Below are 26580 nucleotides of genomic sequence, written 5' to 3' on the forward strand. Positions count from 1 at the left end.
TTTTACTTAATATTCAAGCTCTGGTGCCAAGCATGGAGACTGCCACGGAATCTATAATGTTAAATTTTTTCTGAAGGAAAGGAGGGGAGGAGGAAGAAAGATTGGTGGGCAGGTGAGCAAGCCAGGAGCAAAGGGAAACACACGGCCAGGCTTTGCCTCTGTGCCCTGTGCTGCCCAGTTCTCCTCGCCCAGGACTAGAGAACCCCGAAGACCTGGTCACCCGGGCTGTGCACTCAGGTCCCACCCGCACCCCTGTCTCGACTCTCCAAACTGAAATGGCTTGGTCCTCACAAAGGTCACCCTCCACTTCCAGCTGCAGGGTTCAAAATGGCAGTTTAGATCCAGGGACTGCAGACGGCAGTCCCGTGCCATCTGGCAAATATACTGATCAGGTCTCGGATTATTGAGAAAACTATCATTTAGGAAGCATCTACTCCGTGCTAGCCAACATGCGAAGGCCTTCAGATTTGTTACCACATTTCAACCCCTTTTCAATCCTTTGGGGACTTTGTTATTATCCCCACTTTTCAAGTGAGGAAAATGAGACCCAACCAGGATTGTAATCAAGTTTCTTTAATGCTAAGGCTGTGCTCTGTTTATTATATCATGACACCCAAGGTCGGAGTCCTATCAGATTTACAATAGACGCAGTCCACTGCTTTCATATTAGGTATTGGGGCTGTATACTTCATAGACTGAGTCTTTTAGGCCTTGCAGATATCTTAGAAAACACCGAGTCTAATCTCCTTACTTTACAAATGAGGAAGCTGACAACTTGACGTGATTTATAAACCATACAGTGAAAAGAGTGATATAATCATTCTCTGTAAAGGTTTTTTTCTATTTGATTTTTAAGTGTTTTTTTCTGAATATGAAAGCAATACAAGCTCAGAAAAACTGAAAATTAATAAAATTAATTAAAAATAATCCATGATTCATAGTCCAACAATCCTAACACATTAATAAACATGGTTTTAGACTTAGTTCATTTGTACCTCATTTTAGGCCTTAGAAAACAGAAGTATTTATTTGGCGAATGGTTATATATTTGTACATATATGCACATGTACATATAGGATTAGTTGATATTATATTCTTTATAAAATATGGTATTCTCACTGAATATTATGAATAGCTTCTGATTTTATTAAAATTCTTTATAAATATTCTTAAATGATGGAAAGGATTTTTACCATAATCATAAAAATAATATTTTTTCACCAGGGAGACATTTAAAAAATATATATAATTCCAAAGTAAAACTACCTATTATCCTATCACCAAGATATAACCACCATTAACACTTTGGATTTTCTGGTTTTTGTTTTATTTGAGGGGAGAGTGTCTTTTTGCTGTTTATGAATGTGTATATAATAGAGACAAATGGAACATTTTCAACCCTTGATACATTTGTGCCAAATTACTTTCCAGAAAGTTTGTTCTTATTTAAATTAACAGCAACAGTGAATGAAAATGTTCATGTCACAGTATCCTCACCAACTTCAAATATTATCTTTTAAATTTTTTGGCTAATTTTATAGTGGGGGAAAATGGTTATGAATGTGAATTTTAAAAATATTGTGAAAATAATTGCTTATAATTGTCTCATTTTATGAAGCAAAAAAGATTAAGTACATAATATTAAGAGCTCTATACAACTAAACTCTATAGTTTATATCATACTTATTTAGACTATTTTAAACCAAGATAACGGTGGCTTAAAAACTGTTTGCAAAACTGCATTATATTAAATGGAATTGAAAGAACCACAAAGTACCTGGTAAGGCGGGTCAAACAGCCTCAAATAAGATTTCTGTGGGAGAGACGAAGGCAGCATCTCTCTGTAATCTGTTTGTTAATTCGTCTCTTTCCTTCCTACCCTATTTCAAAAAGGGAAGGCAACAAATACACTGATATATGCAGCACAATGCAGACAGTCAGATCCTACCTGCAATCAGAATTTTTTAAATGTTCAACTTGGGTATATTTTAAAGCCACTGTTGATTTGGAGGGCTGTACATCAGAGTCACAATTCACAGAACGCTAGAGTCAGAAACCTAAACACTTTCAGAAAAAGTTTAATTTCTAGTCGTTACTACTTTCCTAAGGCTCCCCAATGCTGTTGTATGTGCCCCTCCCGTCTCTTTGCACCTGAGTTTTTAAAAACAAACATTTATGCCCATTAAATGTTCAGTATAAGTTACACACCACTTTTGACCTTAATATTGTAACTGAGCCATTGGTGGAAGGGGAGGGGCGGTCACATTTTTGGAACGTGCAGTGTTTGGTGTCGGCATTCAGAGTTCCCAGCCCTGGGAAGGTCCTCTGCCATACCTGAGGGGAGGCACGGCCAGTGTGTGCTATCAGTGTGTAAGGCTACCCCTGGCATCTCTAGATAACTATGTGAGATAAGCCTGGGAGAAGGAGCAAGAGTGAAGTGGAAATGTTTGGATTGTATTTCGTAAACACCAAGACACATGGAAACAAATGCAAAATGTTGGAATCTATTACAGCCTGTGAATGCAATACAATGCTGTCATTAGTGTTACTATTTGAAAAAACGAAATCCCTTCATACTGAATGTATTGTCTGGACTGTGACTGTTATTCTTCAGGGATTAATGCTACCATTGTTCTGGGGCCCTTGTGTTAAAAATGCATGATAATCATGATAATGGAAGCACAGAATTCAAACTCTTTCTCCCAACATTCAAGGCCTCACATAACGTTCACCTAACCAACATTTTAAGCTTATCTCTCTCCTTTGCTAAGCTTTGTTCCAGGAAAACTAGTTACTCAACATTCTCTCCCCACCTCCATGCTTTGTTAGTGCCAGTCACTCCATCTAGAATGCCCCTCTTACCAACGCTATCTGGCAGTTCTGTCTGTCAATCAAGAATCATCTTCTCAAACGTCACCTCCATGATATTTCCCTTGTCGACCTTTTTCTCTACTCCGAGGAAGGTTCTTTGAAGGTAGAAGCTACATCTTACACAATCTCAATGACGGAGACCTTTAACTTGTTCCCTTCCTTCCCGAGTGTAAACTTGTTGCAGGAAAGTGGCTACCCAATCAGGGACTACAGTGGTCAGTATTGTACAGCCAGGGGTGCCTGAATGACTTGTTCTTACTGGTTGAATGTAAGTGGAAGTGACAGGTGTCACTTCTGGGCTGGGAGTTTTAAGTGTGCGTGAAAAGATGCTTAACGTCGCTAACAGAGAAATGTGAAACAAAGCTACAGTGAGGTACCACCTCACACTGGTCAGAATGGCCATCATCAAAAAGTCTACAGATGACAAATGCTGGAGAGGGTGTGGGGAAAAGCGAATCTCCCTACACTGTTGGTGGGAATGTAAGTTGGTGCAGCCACTATGGAAAACAGTATGGAGGTTCCTCAGAAAACTAAAAATAGAGCTATAGTTCAAAAAGATGCATGCACCCTTATGTTCACAGCAGCACTATTCACAATAGTCAAGACAAAGAAACAACCTAAATATCCAACGACAGATGAATGGATAAAGAAGATGTGGTATATATATATATATATATATATATATATATATATATATATATATATATATATATATATATATACACACACACACACAATGGAATAGCCATAAAAAAGAACAAAATAATGCCATTTGCAGCAACATGCATGCAACTAGAGATTATCATACTAAGTGAAGTAAATCAGAAAGAGAAAGACAAATACTATATGATATCACTTATATGTGGAATCTAAAATACGACACAAATGAACCTATCTATGAAACAGAAACAGAATCACGGACACAGAGAACAGATTGCTGGTTGCCAAGGGGGAGGGGTTGGGGGAGGGATGGAGTGGGAGGTTGGGGTTAAGAGGTGTAAGCTTTTACATATATACAATGGATAAACAACAAGGTCCTACTGTATAGCACAGAGAACTGTATTCAGTATCCTATGATAAACCATAATGGAAAAGAATTTTTAGAAGAGAATTTAAAAAAAAAGAAAAAAGAAGTGTGCCTGCCTTCTTCACTCTTCCTCCTCTTACGCAGCTTGAAGCCAAAGATTTTGGTACCGTAGAGCATAGCAGGAACTCAAGATAGGTGGAACACAAATCCCTGGATCATCAGGTGGAAGAAAGTTGCCTGCTGACCTAAAACAGCATCACTGAGTTATTAAGTGAGGGTAAAATTAACTTCCATGGGATTAAGCCACTGAAATCCAATGTTTTCTTTCTTATACAGCTAGAGCCATTTCGCTGACTAATACAACTTGGTATATTCATTTAGTGTTTGGCTCATTCCACTTCATATAGCAGGTGCTCAAAAAGTGTTTGTTAAACTGAACTGAAAATTCAGAGACAAACACAAAGAAATATAAACTAGGTTATACTGCTAGAACATAGTTAGAGATATCTGTTGACACCAAAATGCTCTTCCAACCCTATTTTCTTAAAAAAAATCCCCTCACCCCAAGTCCCTTGTTTTACATGATAAGTGCTTATACCTTGAGATCAGTTGTCACTTATTCTCAGGAAGAGAAAATAAGATGTTTTGGGCCTCCCTGGTGGCGCAGTGGTTGAGAGTCCGCCTGCCGATGCAGGGGATACGGGTTCGTGCCCCGGTCTGGGAGGATCCCATATGCCGCGGAGAGGCTGGGCCCGTGAGCCATGGCCGCTGGGCCTGCGCGTCCGGAGCCTGTGCTCCGCAACGGGAGGGGCCACGGCAGTGAGAGGCCCGCATACCGCAAAAAGAAAAAAAAAAAAAAAAGAAAATAAGATGTTTTGAGAACTGACACTCTCATTGGATATAGGTACCAAGTTTTCTTCTGGTATATGAACCAGATGGCATAACTGTGAAAAATAATGGCAAGATGAAAGATATCCTCTTTGATTGTCAGATACTTGGGTCAGATTTTCAAATAAGACATAATTAGTGGATAGGGGCCCTTGGCCAGTGGCACTTTTATTCACATTCCAATTCGACTTTCATTGTAAAATGATGATGCTATTATTGCTGGTATAATTTTTTAAGGCTGAGCTAAGTTATACAAAAGGGAGATCTCTACTAGCTTCAAGTCCAAAATGTCATCAAAACGAGATTGGGACCACCTTGTTTCTGCCTCTGACAGAGTCTCCTGTCGTGGTCACTGGGGTGTGAAGACCCAGTGTGGACTGTTGTGTGGACGCTACCTGACAATGCTGTCCCAGGTGGTGCTTTCTGCCGCCACTGCAGCTGCCCCCTCTCTGAAGGATGTAGCCCTCCTTGGCCCAGGGGTATTGCAGGCAACAAGGATCTTTCACAAAGGGCAGCCAAGTCTTGCCCCTGTACCACCTCTTCCTGAATATGGAGGAAAAGTTCGTTTGGGGCTGATCCCTGAAGAATTTTTCCAGTTCCTTTATCCTAAAACTGGTGTAACAGGACCCTACGTGCTCGGAACTGGGCTTATCTTATATTTATTCTCCAAAGAAATATATGTGATAACTGCAGAGACCTTCTCTGCCATATCAACAACAGGGGTTCTTGTCTATGTAATTAAAATATATGGTGCCTCTATTGGGGAATTTGCTGATAAACTCAATGAGCAAAAAACTGCCCAACTCAGAGAAGTGAAACAGGCTTCCATCAAACAAATCCAGGATGCAGTTGATCTGGAGAAGTCACAGCAGGCACTGGTTCAAAAGTTCCATTACCTTTTTGATGTCCAGAGGAATAACATTGCCATGGCCTTGGAGGTTACTTACTGGGAACGGCTGCATAGTGCATACAAGGAGGTAAAGAATCGCCTGGACTATCACATCTCTGTGCAGAATATGATGCGTCAAAAGGAACAAGCACACATGATAAACTGGGTGGAGAAGAATGTGGTACAGAGCATCTCTGTGTAGCAGGAGAAGAAGACAATTGCCAAGTGCATTGCAGACCTAAAGCTGCTTGCAAAGAAGGCTCAAGCACAGCCAGTTCTATAAATGCATCTGTCCCAATTGAGACAGCTAGAAACAGTTGACTGACTAAATGGAAATTAGTCTATGTGACAAAGTCTTTCTGTATTGCTCTCTACTGAAGTTAGTTTCCTTTTCCTAAAAATGAAAAGTCTGAGTTTCATATAATGAGAGAATTAAAACAATCGATTGGCCAGTAAGATGTTTCTCTCATCCTTCTTGCTCTGCATTTTGAGTTGTTCCATGATCACTTTTGAATAAGCAGTTTGCTTTGAATAAAATTTGGTACCTGACTAAAAATTATCGTTATAGTTTAAATTTGAATTAATTCAACCATCTTGCAATAAAGTGACAGTTGAAACAAAAACAAAACAAAATAAAACAAAAAAAACAAGATTGGGTTGTCAGCCCTCCAAATCAAACTTCAGGTTAATCCAGTGTGACTGAATTATTGCATTAGAAAACCAGCGTGTAAAGCTTGATTGAGTAAGAGGAAGGTGATAAGGTAATCAGAAATTTGGCATACAGCTATATAGCTTTTCTTGGAGTTACTCTAATCTCTTCTCAGTGTGCTTCTTTTTTGTTTTTGGCTGTGTGGCTTGCGGGATCTTAGTTCCCCCACCAGGCATGGAACCTGCGCCCCCTACAGTGGAAGCGTGGAGTCTTAACCACTGAACTGCCAGGTAAGTCCCCACAGTGTGCTGCTGCTTCTTCTTTTTTTTTTTTAACCTTCTTCACCCATTTTATTTCTCATCTATCTCAATAAACAAGCATCCACATGGAGCCCTATTCCTGCCTCTGTTCAGATACATTTTCTTATGATCTATCTGTATTCCTATATCATTTAATTTTCCTGGCCAGCCTACTGTACCATCAGATTGTTTTCCATAAAAACATTAATGGGGCCTCCCTGGTGGCGCAGTGGTTGGGAGTCCGCCTGCCGATGCAGGGGATACGGGTTCGTGCCCCGGTCTGGGAGGATCCCATATGCCGCGGAGCGGCTGGGCCCGTGAGCCATGGCCGCTGGGCCTGCGCGTCCGGAGCCTGTGCTCCGCAACGGGAGAGGCCACAGCAGTGAGAGGCCCGCATACCGCAAAAAGAAAAAAAAAAAAAAAAAAAAAACATTAATGAACATATATACACTTATTTTTGATAATTTTTTCCAAATTTTTTTCCCCTAAAACAAAAAGCTGAATCCACACTTTCTGATAGCAAGTGGACTAATTATGATTCAGACCCACTTTTGGGGGTCCATTAGTGGTTCATAAAAATCAATTTACTGAGTCACAACCAGCATTTCCAAAAATGAAATAAAATAGAATAGGAAAAACTATTAGAGGGTGTTATACATGGTAGTGGGTAAATATTGATTCATGAAAATTCTATTTAAGTTACTTATATACTGGCATGTACTAGGAGGCAAGATAAAATATTTCTCAATGTGAGCTGTATTAAAAAATGTCTGAAACCCGTTGCTTTAGCAGGTATTTTTCTGGTTATTACTGCCTTAATAATTTAGCTACCTATATTGCAGTTTCTTAGGGAGGAGGGAAAAGGGGAAAGATCAAGGTTTTAATAATTAATATTGCTCCTTAAGGTAAAATGAAGAAGTAGAGATAATTCCTCAAAGAAGAAATAGAATAAAAACTTTAGTAATTCTTTTTACAATGAAAAACTCTGAAGCCTAGTTCCTACAACATCCATAAAACTCATAAGGAAATGATCACATTGTCCTAAAATTACACTAATACATTAATTTGCTTAATTATTAGCTTTAAAGGCAAACTCACTCTTTAAAAACAGCTTTCTTGAGATATAATTCACATACTATAAAATTTACGCAATTAAAGTGTAAAACTCAGTAGTTTTTAGTATGTTCAAAGAATTGTGCAATCATTACTACAACCTAACTTTAGAATATTTTCATCAACACCCAAAGAAAGCCCATACCCATTAGCAATAACTCCCAATTCCCCACCCTCCCCAGCTCTAAGAAGCCACTATTCTATTTTCTGTCTCTATAGATTTGCCTGTTCTGGTCATTTCATATACAGTTGACTCTTGGGTTTTTTTTTTTTTTTTTTTTTGCAGTACACGGGCCTCTCACTGTTGTGGCCTCTGCCGTTGTGGAGCACAGGCTCCGGACGTGCAGGCTCAGCGGCCATGGCTCACGGGCCCAGCCGCTCCGCGGCATGTGGCATCTTCCCGGACCGGGGCACGAACCCGTGTCCCCTGCATCGGCAGGCGGACTCTCAACCACTGCGCCACCAGGGAAGCCCACAGTTGACTCTTGAACATCATGGGGGTTGGGGACACCTACGTTCCTTGCAGTAGAAAATCCATGTATAACTTTGCAGCCAGCCCTCCCTATATCCAAGTTTCCACAACCTTGGATTCAATCAAATGCAAATTGTGTATTACTGTAGTACGAATTTATTGAAAAAAAAAATCCATGTATAAGTGGACCCACACAGTTTAAACCCCTGTTGTTCAAAGGTCAACTGTAAATAGTATCATACAATACATGCAGTCACATATACATACACTCTTACTGTCTTTTGGGGCTGGCTTCTTTCACCAAGCATGTTTTCAAGGCTCATCCATGTTGTAACATGTATCAGTATTTCATTATTTTTTTATGGCTGAATAATATTCCATTGTACAGATACACCATATTTTCTTTATCTATTCATCAGTTGATGGACATCTGAGTTGTTTCCACCTTTTGGCTATTATTGATAATGCAATTATAAATATTTGTGTACAAGTTTTGTGTAGATATATGTTTTCATTTCTCTTGGGTATATATCTAGGAGTGGAATGATGAATCATACAGAAACTCTATATTTAATATTTTGAGGAACGACCAAACTGTCTTCCAAAGTGGCTGCACCATTTTACATTCCTACAGCAACTTATGAGGATTCCAGTTTCTCCACATCCTCTCCAACTCTTGTTATTGTCTGTATTTTTATTATAGCTATCTTAATGGATATGAAATGGTATCATATTATGGTTTTGATTTGCAATTCCCTAATGATCAATTATACTGAGCATAGTTTCTTGTGTTTATTGGTCATTTGTATATCTTTGGACAAATATCTATTTAAATCCTTTGCACATTTTTTAATTGGGTTATCTTTTTCATTGTTAAATTGTAAGTGCTCTTGATTTATTTTGAATACAATTTTCTTATCACAAATGATTTGCAAATATTTTCTCCTATGGATTGTCTTTTTACTTCTTGGTGGTGTCACTTGAAGCACAAACCTTTTTAATTTTGAAAAAGTCCAATTTTCTATTTTTTCTTTTGTTACTTGTGCTTTTGATGCTGTATCTAAAAAGGCATTGCCTAACCCAAGTTTACAAAGATTTATTCCTGTTTTCTTCTAAAATTTTTATAGTTTTAGCTATAACATTTTGGTCTATGATCTATTTTGAGCTAATCTTTGTGTATGCTGTAAGATAAAGATCCAACTTCATTCTTTTGCATGTGGATATCCAGTTGTTCTGGTACCATTTGTTGAAAAGACTATTAATTCACCCATCCAATTATCTTGGCACCCTTGCCAACAGTCTGTTTACCATAAATATAAGTGTTCATTTCTGGAATTTCAATTCTATTCCATGGGTATATATGTCTCTCTTTGTGTCAGTACCACAAAGTCTTGATTATTCTAGCTTTGTAGTAAGTTTTGATATTGAGGATTGTGAGTCCTCCAACTTCGTTCTTTTTCAAGATTGTTTCAGCTATTACAGGTGTCTTCCATTTCCTTTTGAATTTTAGAATCAACTTGCCAATTTCTCCAAAAAGTCCAGCTTGGATTTTTGATAGGTATTGCATTGCATCTGTAGATCAGTTTGCGAAGTATTGCCATTTTAATAATACTGTCTTGTGAGCCACAAACATGGGATGTCTTTCCATTTATTTAAGTTTTAAATTTCTTTTTTTTTTTTGGCTGCTCTTTGCGGCTCATGGAATTTTAGTTACCCAGGCCCTCGGCAGTGAGAGCACCGAGTGGAGTCCTAACCAGTGAACCACCAAGGAATTCCCTAAGTTTTAAATTTCTTTCTAATACTATTTTGCAGCTTTGTACAAAATACTACTTTGTAGTTTGCAGTGTACAAATTTTACACTTCTTTTGTTAAATTTATCCAGAAGTATTTTATTCTTTTTGATGCTATTGAAAATACAATAGCTTTCTTAATTTCATTTGGATTGTTCATTGATAGTGTATAGAAATACATGTCTTTTGTATAATGTCTTTGTATCCTGCGATCTTGCTGAATTTATTAGTTCTAATAGTGTGTGTGTGATTCTTTAGAATTTTCTATATACAAGATCATGTCATCTGCAAATAGAGATAGTTTTGTTTTCCTTTTCAATCTGAGTGCCTTTTCTTCTTCTTGTCTTGACTGGAACCTCCAAGACAATATAGAACAGAAGTGGTGAGAGCAGACATCTTTGTTTTGCTCTAAGGGAGACAGCATTGTCTCTGGCCATTAAGTATGGTGTTACCTGTGAGTTTTTCTTAAATGCCTTGTATTAGGTGAAGAGTTTCCCTTCTATTCTAGTTTGTTGGTTCTTTTTTTTGTTTTGAAATCACAGAAAGGTGTTGAATTTTGTCAAATGCTTTTTCTGTGTGTATTGAGAGGGTATTTTTTTCCTTTACTCTATTAACATGGTGTATTGATTTATTTTTGGATCTTAACCAACTTTGCATTCTTGGTATAAATCCCACTTGGTCATAGTGTGTAATCCTTCTTATGCACTTCTGGAATTGTTTATCTTTTATTTCACTGAGAATTTTTGCATCTATATTTATGAGGGGTATTAATCTGTGGTTTTCTCTTCTGAGACGGTTTTGGTCTCAAGGTAATTCTGGCCTCATAGAATGAAGAGGAAGTATTCCCTCCTATTCTACTTTTTTAAAGAGTTTGTGAATGGTTGGTATTAATTATTTTATTTATTTATTTATTTATTTTTGCGGTACACAGGCCTCTCACTGTTGTGGCCTCTCCTGCCACAGAGCACAGGCTCCGGACATGCAGGCTCAGTGGCCACGGCTCACGGGCCCAGCCGCTCCGTGGCATGTGGGATCCTCCCGGACCGGGGCATGAACCCATGTCCCCTGCATTGGCAGGTGGACTCTGAACCACTGCGCCACCAAGGAAGCCCAGTATTAATTCTTCTTTAAATTATCAGTGAAGTAATCTGGGCCTGGGATTTTCTTTGTGGGAAATTTTTAAATTACTAATTCAAAGTCTTTACTTGTTATAGGTTTATTCAGGTTTTCTATTTCTTCTTAAGTCAGTTTGTGTCTTCTTAGGAATTCATCTAAGTTACCTAGTTTGTTGGCTGTTCATAGTATTCCCTCATAATCCTTTTTATTTCTATAAGGTTGGTGGTGATATCCCCTTCTTCATTTGCATCTTCTCTTCTTTTTTTCTTGGTCAGTCCAACTAAAAGTTTGTCAATTGATCTTTCTGAAGAGCAACTTTTGGCTTCATTGATTTTGTTTTTCTATTCTCTATTTCATTTATTCTATGTTTACTATTTGTTTTTCATATAGTTCATATCTTTATTTCTCTATTCTTCAATTATTGCCTGCTTTTGTGTTAGATATTTTCTAGTGTACCAGTTTTATTCCCATCATTTTTTTTACTATATATTTTTCAGTTATTTTCTCAGTGATTGTCCTTGGGATTACAATTAACATCTTAACTGGAAACAATCTAGTTTGGATTAACACTAGCTTAATTTCAATAGTATACAGAAACTTTGTTCCAATATGGCTTTGTTCGCTCCATCTTCTTTTGTATTATTATTATCATATAAATGACATCTTTATATTTTATAAGCTCATGAACGTAGTTTTATAATTGTTGCTTTATGCAGCTGTCATTTAAATAAGATAGGAAGAGTTAAACACACACACACAACTCCCATTTATACTGTTATTTATATTCACCTATGCTGTATTTACTCGTGTTCTTCATTCTTTTGTGTGTGTGAGTAGATGCATTCTTGAGAAAATAGGGGAAGCCCAGAAGTGAGAACCAATAAGAAAAACCAAATGTTCCTCCCTATACCGTGCTATTGATCTAGAAGGCAGAAGTAGAAAGTCCTTGGTAGAGCTTCACTAAATGTGTGGTATGTCTGGCCTTTTCCTCCATATTCTTGGTACTCAGTATGGTCAAGGGTGAAATCTTTATCTTTTTATGTGGATTCAATTACTGTCTAGTGTCTTTTCATGTAGTCTGAAGGACTCCCTTTATTATTTCTTATAGGGCAGATCTACTAGTGACAAATTCTCTCAGGTTTTGTTTATATTTATTTGAATGTCTTCTCCATTTTTAAAGGATATTTTGCTGGATGTGCAATTCTGTTTTTCTGTTTCAGCACTTGAAATATGTCATCCCACTGACTGCTGTACTCCATAATTTCAGATGAGAAGTCAGCCATTAATTTCACCAAGGTTCTCTTGCACATGATGTGTCATTTTTCTCGTTACTTTCAAGAATCTCTCTTCATCTTTGGCTTTAGACAGCTTGACTATATGTATTTCAGTGTGGATCTCTTTGAGTTGATCCCACTGGAGCTTGCTGAGTTTCTAGGATGTGCAGATTGATCTTTTCCATCAAGTTTGGGAAATTTTTGGCCATTATTTCTCCAAATATTCTCTCTGCCTCTTTTCTCTCTTTTCTCCTTATGGGACTCCCATTATGCACGTGCTGGTTAATTTTCATTTCCTTATTCAGATTTTTAAATGCAGGCATAAATACTCCTATAGGTATACTCCTGTAGGTGAAACTGCTACGTTATGGTAATGACATTAAGAACTTTGATAGATACCACTAATTGCCTTCTCAAAAGTTTATAACAAGGCACTGTATATCAGCAATGTATGAGCAAGCCCATTTCTCTTAGGGACATTTTATTGATTATATTGGAGGTTTTTAAAAATTATTGGATGAGGTGCTTATTTTCAGTTGGGCTGTAGTTCCTTAGCTGTATCCTACTGCCTCTCAGAAACTTTTAGCAATGGTGCTGTTATTTCTAGTTCCTTCTAGAATCATCCTCAAAACATTCATGAAGAAGAAGAAATGATGGGCATATTTCCCAATGCTTTTTTGTTCTGTCTAGTTTTATTTCTCACTAAAGAGAAGTCTATTTGTTCTAAATTACATCTGTCTCAAATGCTAGGCAGAGCTGTGGTGTTTCCCTGAGCCCTCGAGGCCAAAAGGAGGCTTATATTATATACAGTTTTGTTAACTGCTTTCTTTCCACTTAACCACCTCATGTGAATATTTTCCAGTGAATTCTACAATTTATAATGGCTACATAGTAATTCATAACTGCAAAAAGAAACACTAATATTGCTCGTTTTGTTACTTTCTGGTTCTTCCCTGTAATAAATAACACTGCAATGATTATCAGTAACCTCCAGGCGAGCAAGGAGCCCTATTTTATTCTTTGCTGTGTTGCAGCATCTAGCACAGAGTCTGCCTTATAAAAGACACCAATAAGTGTGCATAGAATGAGTAAGTGGTTGAATAACAAGCTTTTATGTATGTATTGTATGTAACAATACAAATGTGATTATTTCCTTCAAAAAAATATCCCAGAGAAGTTGATGGTTGGGTAGATCTATAGTTTTTAAGCCCTTGGCCAATGTTTTCAAATTGCCTACAGAAAGATTTTGCCAATTTACACACCCACTGGTATATAAGAGAATACCTGTTTCTCTACTCTGGCCAACTACTCGTTTGTTTAAATCTATGCAACTGATGGTTGAAGAATAAGGTATTCCTAACAGTTTTAATGTGCATTTCTTTTAGGACAAGTGATGTTGAACTTTTTAATGTCTTTCGCCATTTGCTCCTTTAACCAGCAGAGCTCATCTCTTTGGGAGGAAGGCTGGTCTCTTTGAGTCATGGAGGCCACAACCTGGGGCTACTCAGGGAAGGAGAAGGCTGTTCTGTGACCGTCACAACCCACTTGCTTCTCAGGCAATCTCACAGGGTGTCATTCTCATTGATAAGAAGAAAAGCAGGGAGAGGTCTAATTGTACCTTGCTTCTGGCGCCAAGACCTGGGCAATTCTGGTTTATCTCTTGGATCTTAGGAACTTAGGGGGAGGGCTCTCACTGCCACCACCTCCACTGACATTCACCTTCCTCTAGGCAGAGAGTCTCCAAGCTTTTTGGGTTTGGCACCCATGTTGGCAAACAATTTTTAAGCATGCCTTTCCAATATATGTCTGTTAACTAATAAAGTCTATATATGTCCAATAATATGAATGTATTAAATACATATAAAGCTATCACATGAAACTTAACATTTTAAAGGGTGAGATTAAAAAGATCTATAGAACCAACGGTTCCAACATTCCTTCTTGCTCAGTGATATTTCCCTTTGGGTTCCCCCACTTTGGAGTCCAGTGCTCTAGGGTATTTGTGGGAAAGTGGGTTGTCTCCTGTCTGAGCAGGTGAGTTGTTTACACAATTCTTAGGGAGCTAGACTTCCTCTGCCACTGTCCAGTTGGCTATATAGACCAGCACTTTTTATGGGGTGCTGTAGAAAGGCACTTTAATTACTGTTCCATCAACTACCCAGTGCCCTCTGATGCAAACATTTTATGAGGGCCAAGTGACAGTACTGGCTGTCTTTCCCACTCTCCTCATTATCTGGCTGCCTTGCAATCAGAAGCTAATCTGCTTATTCAAAGAAGGCCATGACATTTGAGTAAAGGAAAGCAGCAGCGGGAGCCTAGTCAGGACCTACGCTTTGCTGTTAGATTTGGCATTACAATGATGGAACTGAGCAAAATATTTATATCACATCATATTGTGTAAACATGTAAGGTCTCTGTACAGAGAAATACACATGCAAAATAATGTAAAAGTTCAACTGAATAAAGGAAACAATATGCAAATAAATATTATGGGACAATTTCTTTGTAGTAAAATTTACCACCAAATGCTTTCATGGAAATAGCTTTCCCCAAAGAAAGAAGAAAAATCCTCTAATAGACTTTAGTTGAAAACTTTGGTGTGGGGCGTGGAGCGGTGCAGTGAGAAGGCTGATGTATTTGAAAGGCCAAGGAGCTCTGGAGACAGACAACCGGATTTGAACTAGATCTAGACCCCAAGCTTGCCATGGGCTAGAGTGTGACCTTTGACATTGAGATTTTTCTTTTAATTAGAGGAGATAATAATCCCCTTACCTTGCAATATTATGAAAATTAAATGAGAGAATGTCCACCAACCATTTTGCTTATGGTATTGCTCGATAAATTTTTTTTTTTTTTTTTTTTTTTTGCCATACCATGCAGAATGTGGGATAGTTCCCTGACCAGGGATCAAACCCACACCCCCTGCAGTGGAAGCACAGAAAGCACGGAGCCTTAACCGCTGGACCATCAGGCAAGTCCCTGCTTGTTTATTCTTTCCTCACCTTTTTTAGACCATGGGAATTTCTTTCATGCCTGCTTATGCCCTAACTTCAAAGTTTGCCTCTTTTTTATTTCAGCATTAATGATGTAGAACATTTTTCCTAGAGCTGCTTTAACTACTTTAAAAATGTCTTAAATTTGAAACTTCTATTTTAAACGTCTCTGTTCTATTTGACCATTTCAAAGTCTGTAAAATGCAAACACATGGGTTTATTCTGATGAGAGTTAGTGCATCTGCACTCAGCTACTTCCATAATGCAACTGGCATCAGAATTACTTTTAGCCTCATAAGCTGATTTTTTTTTAATTATAGGTAACTCTAGTGTTCTAGAAATTCACATATACAGCAAAACACACACCCACACCCACTGAAAAACCCGTTTTAGCAGAGAGCTTCTCCATCCAGCTCTTTCTGTTCAGCTTTTCTGTGTTCCTTCTTCAGTTCTGCAAATACAGGTTTATACTCAGCCCCCGTTTGATTCTCCATATGTTCCTTCTAAAAACATTTCTTATTAAGGACTTTTCAATGGCTGATCTCTTGGAGAACTACTGAGTGAACATGACCCAGGGTACGTGTGAGTAAGGTTTGTCCGCAGGTGGCATCCCGACCAAACCATGAGTCAAGGAAGCCCCTCAGGGAAAGTTCTGGCCCACAGCTCTCCCGTTTTTCCGGAAAACTTACTGCTGATGACCAGAGAGGGTCAAACACGGTGTGTGCGGGGTCAGTGTCACTTCCCTTTGCCCATGTTCTCCACTCTGTGGGGAAGGTGAGTGGACAGCCAGAGGATGGGAAAGGTGGAGTCCCAGCACCACAGACAAGAGGTAGCCAACTTACTGGCAGGGAGAGGCCAGCATGCCTACCTGCCCAGGTTCAGGGTGGGCAGGGGCTTCCCAGTCTGGGCCCTGACTCCAGACTGAGGTCCTCTAAGGGAGATGACCCTGGCTGCCTGTTCTCAGGGCAACCATTTACGCTTGGCCTAAAGGACAGGAGGAGAGAGGGGAAGGGTTTTGAAGCTGGTGAAACTAGCCTTGGAGTCCTTCCACTGGGCCTTTGGAATCACTCTGGGCCTTGGTTTCCTCATCTCTAAAGAGTATACAGTGCATGACTCATATCTGCTTTACTGCGGTGGTCTGGCACTGAACCCATAATATCTCCAAGGTGTGCGTGTACTGCAATAAAGCAACTCACGTGAATTTTTTGGTTTCCCAGTGCGTATAAAAGTTATGTTTACATGACACTGGAGTCTACTGATGTGCAATAGCATTATGTCTAAATAAACAACGTACATACCTTAATTTAAAAAAACTTTATTGCTGGACTTCCCTGGTGCTTCAGTGGTTAGGGCTCCGTGCTTCCACTGCAGGAGGCACGGTGTTGATCCCTGGTCCAGGAACTAAAACCCTGCAAGCTGTGCATAGCGCAGCCAAAAAAAAAAAAAAAAAAAAGAAACTTTATTGCTAAAAAAATGATAACCATCATCTGAGCCTTCAGCAAGTTGTTATCTTTTTGCCTGTGGAGGGTCTTGCCTCGTGCTGATGGCTGCTGACTCATCAGGGTGATAGTTGCTGAAGGCTGGGCTGGTTGTGGCAGTTTCTTAAAATAAGACAACAGGGATGTTTGCCACATCGATTGACTCTTCCTTTCATGAATGATTTCTCTGTAGCACGCAGTGCTGTTTGATGGCATTTTACCCATAGTAGAACTTCAACATTTGAGTCAATCCTCCCAAACCCTACCACTGCTTTATCAACTGAGTTCATGTAATATTCTAAATCTTTTGTTGTCATTTCAACAATCTTCACAGCATCTTCACCAGGCAGGAGTTGACTCCACTTCAAGAAATCACTTTCTTTGCTCATCCATCAGAAGCAACTCCTCAGCCGTTAAAGTTTTATCATGAGATTGCAGCAATTCAGTATCATCCTCAGGCTGCACTTCTAATTCTAGTTCTCTTGCTCTTTCCACCATATCTGTGGTTACTTCCTCCACTGAAGTCTTGAACCCCTCAAAGTCAACCAGGAGGGTTGGAATCAACTTCTTCCAAACTCCTGCTAATGTTGCTATCTTGGCCTCTGCCTATGAATCACTAATGTCCTTCATGGCCTCTAGAATGGTGAAGCCTTTCCAAAAGGTTTTCAATTGACTTTGCCAAGATCCATCAGAGGAATCACTATCTCTGGCAGCTATAGCCTTATGAAATGTATTTCTTAAATAAGACCTGAAAGTTGAAATTACTCCTTGATCCATGGGCTGCAGAATGGCTGCTATGTTAGCAGGCATGAAAACATCATTAATCTCATTGTACATCCCCATCAGAGCTCTTGGGTGACCAGGTACTTTGTCAATGAGCAATAATAATTTGAAAGGAATCTTTTTTTTCTGAGCAGTAGGCCTCAACAGTGGGCTTAAAATATTTAGTAAACCATGTTGTAAACAGATGTGCTGTCATCCAGGCTTTGTTGTTCCATTTATAGAGCACAGGCAGAGTAGATTTAGCATCATTCTTACGGACCCTAGGATTTTCGAAATGGTAAATGAGCATTGGCTTCAACTTCAAGTCATCAGCTGCAGTAGCCCCTAACAAGAGTGTCAGCCCGTCCTTTGAAGCCAGATATTGACTTCTCTCTTGATATGAAACTTCTAGATGTCATCTTCTTCCAATATAAGGCTGTTCCATACACACAAAAAATCTGTGGTTTAGTGTAGCCACCTTCGTTAATTATCTTAGCTAGATCTCCTGGATAACTTGCTGCAGCTTCTACATCAGCACTTGCTGCTTCACCTTGCACTTTTATGTTATGGAGACAGCTTCTTTCCTTAAACCTCACGAACAACCTCTGCAGCTCCCTCACCTCTCTCAGCCTTTATACAATTGAAGAGAGTTAGGGCCATGCTCTGGATTAGGCTTTGGTTTAAGGAATGTTGTGGCTGCTTTGATCCTCTATCCACACCATTCAAACTTTCTCTACAACAGCAATAAGGCTGTTTCGTTTTCTTACCACCCAGGTGCTCACTGGAATAGCACTTTTCACTTCCTTCAAGAACTTTTCCTTTGCCTGCACAACTTGGCTAACTGGTGCAAGAGGCCTAGCTTCTTGGCCTCTCTCAGCTTTTGACATGCCTTCCTCACTAAGCTTGTTTCTAGCTTTTGATTTAAAGTGAGAGACGGCAACTCTTCCTTTAACTTGAAAACTTAAGAGGCCACTGTAGGGTTATTAATTGGCCTAATTTCAATATTGTTATTTCTCAGGGAATAGGGAGGCCCCAGGAGAGGGAGAGAGATGGGGGAATGGCTGGTCAGTGAAGCAGTCAGCACACACACAATACTTATGGATTAAGTTTGCTGTCTTTTATGGTTGAGGTTCGTGGTGCCCCAAAACTATTATAATAATAATAATATAATAATAATAATAATAATATAATATTATAATAATAACATCAAATATCACAGCTCACTATAACAAGTATAATAAAGTATGAAATATTGCAAGAATTACCGAAGCGTGACACAGAGACACAGTGAGCAAATGCTGCTGGAAAAATGGTGCCTATAAATTCGCTCGACACCTATCTCATCAGCACATCTTGGATTCCCTTTCCGTTGTCTTTATTCTTTTGCCTTCATTTTCAGTTCATTCCAGTTGCTTTTTAAAATTTATGATTAATTAATTTTTAAAATATTTATTTACTTATTTATTTGGTTGCACCAGGTCTTGGTTGCAGCAGGCAGGGTCCTTAGTTGTGGCATTCAAACTCTTAGTTGCGGCATGCACGTGGGATCTAGTTCCCTGACCAGGGAGAGAACCTGGGTCCCCTACGTTGGGAGCAGAGTCTTAACCACTGCACCAGGGAAGTCCCTGTGATTAATTAATTAATTTATTTTATTTATTTGGCTACGTCTGGTCTTAGTTGTGGCACATGGGATCTTTCGTTGTAGCACACAGGCTTCTCTGTAGTTGTGGCACGCGGGTTTCAGAGCACGTGAGCTCAGTACTTGCTGCGCACAGGCTTAGTTGCCCCGCAGCATGTGGGATCTTAGTTCCCCGACCAGGCATCAGGGATCGAATTGAACCTGCATCCCCTGCACTGTAAGGTGGATTCTTTACCACTGGACCACCAGGGAAGTCCCTCATGCCAGTTGCTTTGGTTCCAGTTTGACCCAGTTGATTCATTCCAATTGACACCAGTAGACAGTAGGTTCTGCTTCTTCCTTTGTAGATACTTTGTTTTCATCATTGCTGAATGTTACTATATTTATTTACCTAGAGCTAAAAGCCCCTTGAAGAAATCACCACAACCACTGGAGGAGACGGGTGTTCCTGGCCTGGCATGTTCTGGAAACCTCCTTCCTCCAGACTTCCTCAGCCTCAGTGCCCCCCAGGGCCAGGCCAGCAAGCAGTGTTCCTTCCCCTCTCTGGGAGGGGACAACAGTGAGGAAATAGGTAATAGCAAAGTTAGTAAATGCTTCCTGTGTGCAAAGTACTGGTCTAAGCCCTGAGCATGGGGTAACCACCTTCCTCCTCATATTAAGTGGGCAGGGTCATAGTAAGATGCTCATTTTGCAGATGAGGAAAATGAGGCACAGAAATGCTCATTCATTGGTCAAGGTCATGCAGCTAGAAAGGACACAGTCAGGAGTTAAATCCAGACCTTTGACTCTAAGCCCGTTTTCTTAATTCTTCGCTCTAAGGATACTCAATAATATCCACTGCAGTGTTCAGTGAGCTCTTCCATACATCCCCTCCTTTGGTGCCCATGGCAACCCTGTGAGGTGGGTATTGTCATCAACCCCATTTACAAATGAGGAAACCAAAGCTCAAGGCATGGCAGTGACTTGCCCATGGTCCCGTGACTGGGGACTAGTGGAACTGGGACTCGAGTCCACATCCTGCATCCCCAACACCCCGCTCTTCCCCTGCCCTACCGTGCTGCTGAGCAGAACACTGGGCTTGTGCAGAAGTGGTACTTTCGAATAAACTGAACCCAAAGTTGCAGTAAAGCTGCTAAGTAGGCAAGAGCATAGGAAGAAAGAAAGTCCAGCTTTCTGAGAAGCTGCAGCAGCCTGGGGGAGCCTGGTGGCTGAGTGGAGGTGGTGGGAAAGGGGCGAGACCAGAGATTGGTGCCCTGGTGGCCCAGACAGAAAGGCCTCTTTAAGTCCAATGCCCAGAGAAGTCCGGTGTCCAAGAGAGAGGCAAGAATCTGGTGCTGGCCAGAGTCGCTCAGAGAGAACAGAACATGTCGGTTGGGCGCAGAGAGCAGCCAAGGGCAAGGACAAGCCTGCATCGCTCTTATAATCTTGAATTTTTAGATAACAGGGGACTCTTGGACTTGTTTGAAGGCAAAAAGGATAGGCCGTTGCTGGAACAAGTTGGGGAGCAAGCCTCCCCAGAACTGGAGAGGGGACAGATTTCTTAGGGCCAGGTGGGGAGGGGACACCCTTTCATCGTAGGATGGACAAGAAAGGTGCAGCCAGAGATCATGCTTCTCTTTCGCGAACACTTATCAAGGTGTGTGTGGACTCAAGCCACCTGCTGACTGTGAGTGTAGAGAGGACATTTTTGTCTTTCAAACACAAGTTCATTTAAATATTAGGATCACAATTGTTTGGCAAATACAACAGCAAGTTATTATATATGAGGACCTTATAGAACGTTTATATTCTGTTTATATTACTTCCTAAAAACACACAACAGAAAATATACCAGCTAAAGTGAAAAGGGAAATTTATTTTCAGGTTACACCGGTATCCTATAGGCCCTGGGAGCCCAAGTGCAGCCAGGAACCAGACACGATGGTTCTCCTGTCATGCCCAGGACAGGAGAACCATCAGGAAGCCTAGCTTCTCCACACACAGCACACTGAGGATGGCCCTGCACGGGCACGACTTTACTCTCTTTTGTTCAAGAAACCAGCCCAGACTGAAAGTATCAGGATTGTTTCTCTTCTTCAGGGGACAAAAAAGAAAAAAGCAGTTCAAACTGGCTTAAGGTAATTAGGGAATTTAGTGGCTCAAATAACAAACAATTCCTGGCCCACTGGATCCAGGTGGTCACACGGCACCACAGGAGGCACCTCTCCCTCCACTGGTACCTGTGCTGGCTCCAGTCTCTGCTGGCTCAGCCCTCTTGGGACCAGATGACTAACAGGAACTCTGGTTCTCCGAGAGTCCCAGCAAATCTCAGGATGGGCTGCGGGTAAGCCCAGCATTGGTCACATGCCCACTTCTGACCCACTCATGTCCAGATGGAAGGAAATGTTCATTGGCCAGACCTGGGACATATGCCTGGTTCTAGCGCCACAGCTGAAGTCAGTCCCACCTGACACAGAACAGTAAAAGCAAATGCTACAGGAAGTTCACTGTTTGCTGGGCACGGTTTTAAGTGCTTTAGATAACTCATTTTAACCTCAGCTTACCGTCTTTGCTTACTAATTTAATCAGCACATTATCCCCTTTTTATAGCTGGGGAAATTGAGGTGCAGGTGAACGTGTCTTAGCCAAGGTCTCACAGCTAGTTGCAGCTAAGACACAGGGCTGGGATTTGACCCGGACTCTTGGGCCCCAGAAGCTGGGCTCTTGACCATTAGCAAAAGGGGACTGATACCAACAAAACGGGAAATGGATATCGAGCTAATAGAGATAATAACAAGAGATGTCCAATAGCCACCCTGAACTCTCTCTCTACAGAGGGAATTATCTGTCCAGCCCGAGTTGGGTATCCACCTTGGCCCAGGGCAGGATCACACTGTACCAAGGTGGCTGCATTTACTGTGACCTTGTACATGGACTAGTTCCAGAAAACAGGAGGGATAAAAGAATAAGCTCCCTTCTACCACTATTCTCTAGCGAGGTGTCATATGATTGGGGAAAGGCAATTGTAGTCACAGGGATAAAAATAAAAAGCTATCAACTAAAAGACCCTGGGCATAGTTATTCTACCCCACCCTAAATTCTGCTCCCCGCAAGGGGTGAGTGGGTAAGAAGGGTCCAAAAGCCTGCAGGTACCTGGGGGAACTGTGGAGCTGGAGGGGATGCCCAAGCACAGTCCGTTTCAGTTGTCTGGGTGCAGGAGAGGACCAGGGAATGAAGCCCAGTCCCGACTGCTATAAAGAAAAAGCACACAGATTTACAGATTGTTATGTTATGATTGAGCCACATTGGGGATTTACAGATAATGCAAAGTGAGTCTACCTTTTGCACGTCTCCCACACGACTGTCCTAAGTAGGAAAAGAGTCTTCAAGCCTTAGAATCACAGTTGGATAAAGGCGGTCAGTAGTTTCAGGTGATGCTGGCAAGGGGGAGGGGGACAGGTGTGGGGCAATTAAGGTGTCATTATGAGCTAGGCGGAGCTCCAAAAAAGGATGACTTTACTGAAACTAAGCCACCCACACTAAAAGCTCCTACCTGTTTTGACATTTCCGTCCCTTTCACACCTGTGTTCTGACAGCTTCTGCTGAGTTATACTACATAACAAACCCCAGTCTCAATGGTTAGCTCAACAAAGGTTTATTTCTCATTCGTGGCTCACATATTTTACAGGTCGTTTGTGGTTCTGCTCCACCTGGGGATGGGGTTAGGGAGCATCCCCATCTGGGGCCTGCAAAGGGAAAAGGCGCAATCCTGCTGTGGCTCATAGGTGGCAAATGTCATTTCCACCCACTTTCTATTGGCCAAAGCAAGTCATGTGGCCAAGCCTGACTTCAACAGGGTGGGTAGACATCCCTCCTTTGGGAAGGGTCAACTAGGACAGGTCTGTAGAAGGCGGACTGGGTACTAAAAATAATGCAGTCTACCACATGCCCAATTTGTTTTCGAGGATTAAAAATTTGCAAGTATTCACAGGGAACCACTGGCTGTTTTGGTTTATTCTGATAAAAATAGAGCTGCATTAAAAAAAATAGAGGGCTTCCCTGGTGGCACAGTGGTTAAGAACCTGCCTGCCAATGCAGGGGACACGGGTTCGAGCCCTGGTCCGGGAAGATACCACATGCCGCAGAGCAACTGGGCCCATGCGCCACAATTACTGAGCCTGCACTCTAGAGCCCGTGAGCCACAACTACTGAGCCCGTGAGCCACAACTACTGAAGCCCACGTGCCTAGAGCCCGTGCTCTGCAACAAGAGAAGCCACCGCAATGAGAAGCCTGAGCATCTCAACGAAGAGTAGCCCCCGCTCGCCACAACTAGAGAAAGCCCGTACCCAGCAACAAAGACCCAACGCAGCCAAAAATAAATAAATAAAATACATAAATTAAAAAAAAAATAGAGCTCCACTTAATGTTTACGGAACAAGTAGACATTAAGTGTCTACATGAGTTGCATATGTTCCTAAACATTCTTTCTGGTGCTCCCTGAGCCAAATGCTACCAATCAGAACACTGGCTGGGCTAAAGGACACTCTTGTCTAATTCTAACAAGGAAAAGCAAATGACAACTTTCTAGATAAACAGTAAGTAAATATAATGAGGCAGATGTCCTATGTCAGGTTAGTGGAGTGCTGGAGAGGTTGGGAGGTTTGGTTTTGTTTCGTAAAGTCCTATGTATGATTTCAGCAGAAACCATGGAGAGCAAGGAGAAGGAATGGGGGAGGGGCACAATCTGTGACAGGCTTTATGGATGAGGAACCTGGGATCTTGCGATGTTTATAGTACAGGTAACCCTTAAGCAACAAGAGGGTTAGGGGTGCTGACCCTCTGTGCAATCAAAAATCTGCATATAACTTATAGCCAGCCCTTCCTATCCGCAGTTCCCCTGTATTCTCAGGTTCAACAAACTGCAGGTCACGTAGCACTGAAGTATTTACTATTGAAAAAAATCTGACTATAAGTGGACCAGCATGGTACAAACCCATGCTGTTCAAGGGTCAATTGTAATTACTCAAGGTCATACCAATTAAACTGTCAGAGGCAGAATTTAAATTTTCATAGTTCCTCTGGCTCCAAAGCACATCCTTTTTCTTGTGCCCAGTGATGGCTCCCCAAAGGAAAGGGACAAAGAGGAAAAGAGAAAATAAGGAGACGGGAGGTTTAAAAAAAAGGAAAGTTGAGAGGGAGAAGCAACACAGAGAAGTAGAGGAGGTAAGAAAGAAAGGAGATACTAGGAGAGAAAAAAGGAGGAGAGAAGACCAAAAAAATAAAAAATAAAAAAGGAAAAAATGAATCATAATATTGAAGGAGAAGAATAAAGTTGGAGGACTGATACCATCTAACTTCAGACTTACTGTAAAGATGTAGTAATGAAGACAGTGTGGTACTGGTGAAAGAACAGACAGATGGAGCAGAATAGAGAGCCCAGGAATTGACTCATATAAATACAGTCAAGAGATTTTTGACAAAGTGGCAAAGGCAATCCTAGGGAGAAAAAGGTAGTCTTTTCAACAAATGGTGCCGGAACAACTGGACATTCACATGCAAAAAACAAATCTAGACACAGACCTATACCCTTCACAAAAATTAACTTGATATGGATCACAGACTGAAAAATTAAAATGTAAAACTATAAAACTCCTAGAAGATAACACAGGAGAAAACCTAGATGACCTTGAGTAAAGTGATACTGTTTTAGGTATAATACCAGAGGCATGATCCATGAAAGAAATAATCGATAAGCTGAACTTCCATTAAAATTAAACATTTCTGGGGACTTCCCTGGCAGTCCAGTGGTTAAGACTCTGCGCTTCCACTGCAGGACGCATGGTTTTGATCCCTGGTGGGGGAACTAAGATCCCACATGCCATGTGGTGCGGCCAAAAAAATAAATAAAATAAATCAGGGCTGGAAGCCTAATGAGACACAAAAATGAGAAGAAGTGAAACAAAATTAAACACCTCTGCTCTGTGAAAGAAACTGTCAAGAGAATAAGAAGGCAAGCCACAAACTGGGAGAAAATATTTGCAAAAGACACATCTAATAAACGACTGTTATCTAAAATATACAAAGAACTCTTAAAATTTAACAATAAGAAAACAATCATATTTTAAAATGTCCAAACAACAGGTACATGAAAAAGAGCTCAACATCACTAATCATCACAGGAATGCAAATCAAGGCCACAATGAAATATCACCTCACACCTGCTGAATGGCTATTATCAAAAAGATAAGAGATAACAAGCGTTGGTGAGAATGTGGAGAAAAGTGCCTTGTGCACTGTTGGCAGGAATGTAAATTGGTACAACCACTATGAAAAACAGTATGGAGGTTCCTCAAAAAATTAAAAAGTAGAACAGAATTACCATATAATCCAGCAATCTCACTTCTGGGTACATATATCCGAAGGAAATGAAATCACTGTCTTAAAGCGATATCAGCATTCTCATGTTCAATGCAGCATTATTCACAATAGCCAAGACATGGGAGCAACCTAAGTTCCATCATCAGATGAATGAATGAAGAAAATGTGGTGTGTGTGTATACACACCCCCCCACAGGGAATATTATTCAACGATAAAAAAGAAGGACATCCTGCCATTTTCGACAACATGGATGACCTTGAGGGTATTATGGTAAGTGAAATAAGTCAGACAGACAAATACTATATGATACAAATACTCACTTAAATGTGGAATCTAAAAAAAAAAAAAAAAAAAAAAAAAAAGGAGTCATAGAAATAGAGAACAGATTGGTGGTGGCCAGAAGCAGAGGATGGGAGGTGGGGGAAATGGGTGTAGGTGATCAAAAGGCACAAACTTCCAGTTATAAGTTCTGGGGATGTAATGTACAGAATGGTAACTGTAGTTAACAATACTGTTTTGTACATTTGAAATTTGCTAAGAGAGTAGATCTTAAAAGTTCTCATCAAAAGGAAAAAAATTGTAACTATGTGAGGTGAGGGATATTAACTAAGCTTATTGTGGTAATCATTTTGCAGTATTTACATATATCAAGTCATTATGTTGTATACCATAAACTAATACAATGTTATGTATCAATTACATCTCAACAAAACTGGAAAAAAAAGATGCTCTATATCATATGTCATTAGGGAATTGCAGATTAAAACAACAGCGAGGTACCACTACAAGCCCATTAGAATAGCCAAAATCCAAAACACTGACAACACCAAATGCTGGTAAGGATGTGAAGCAACAGGAACTCTCAGTTCTGGTGGGACTGCAAAATCGTACAGTCATTTTGGAAGACAGTTTGGCAGTTTCTTATAAAACTAAACACACTCTTATCATATGACTCAGCAAT

The 26580-nt window shown here is 40.5% G+C and overlaps 1 protein-coding gene and 1 long non-coding RNA gene across 5 annotated transcripts in view; one reads left to right on the forward strand and one right to left on the reverse strand.

Annotated features, from left to right (window-relative positions):
* The window catches only part of LOC132494863 (uncharacterized), a 66371-nt gene that overhangs the window by 37527 nt on the left and 2264 nt on the right, over positions 1-26580 (reverse strand). The gene's annotated exons all lie outside the window — the stretch shown is intronic.
* LOC132495295 (ATP synthase F(0) complex subunit B1, mitochondrial-like) lies at positions 5188-5877 on the forward strand. The gene has a single exon (XM_060107093.1). The coding sequence runs from the start codon at positions 5188-5190 to the stop codon at positions 5875-5877; it is 690 nt and encodes a 229-aa protein (XP_059963076.1).

Source organism: Mesoplodon densirostris, chromosome 8, assembly GCF_025265405.1.
Source record: "Mesoplodon densirostris isolate mMesDen1 chromosome 8, mMesDen1 primary haplotype, whole genome shotgun sequence".
Taxonomy (NCBI): Eukaryota; Metazoa; Chordata; class Mammalia; order Artiodactyla; family Ziphiidae; genus Mesoplodon; species Mesoplodon densirostris.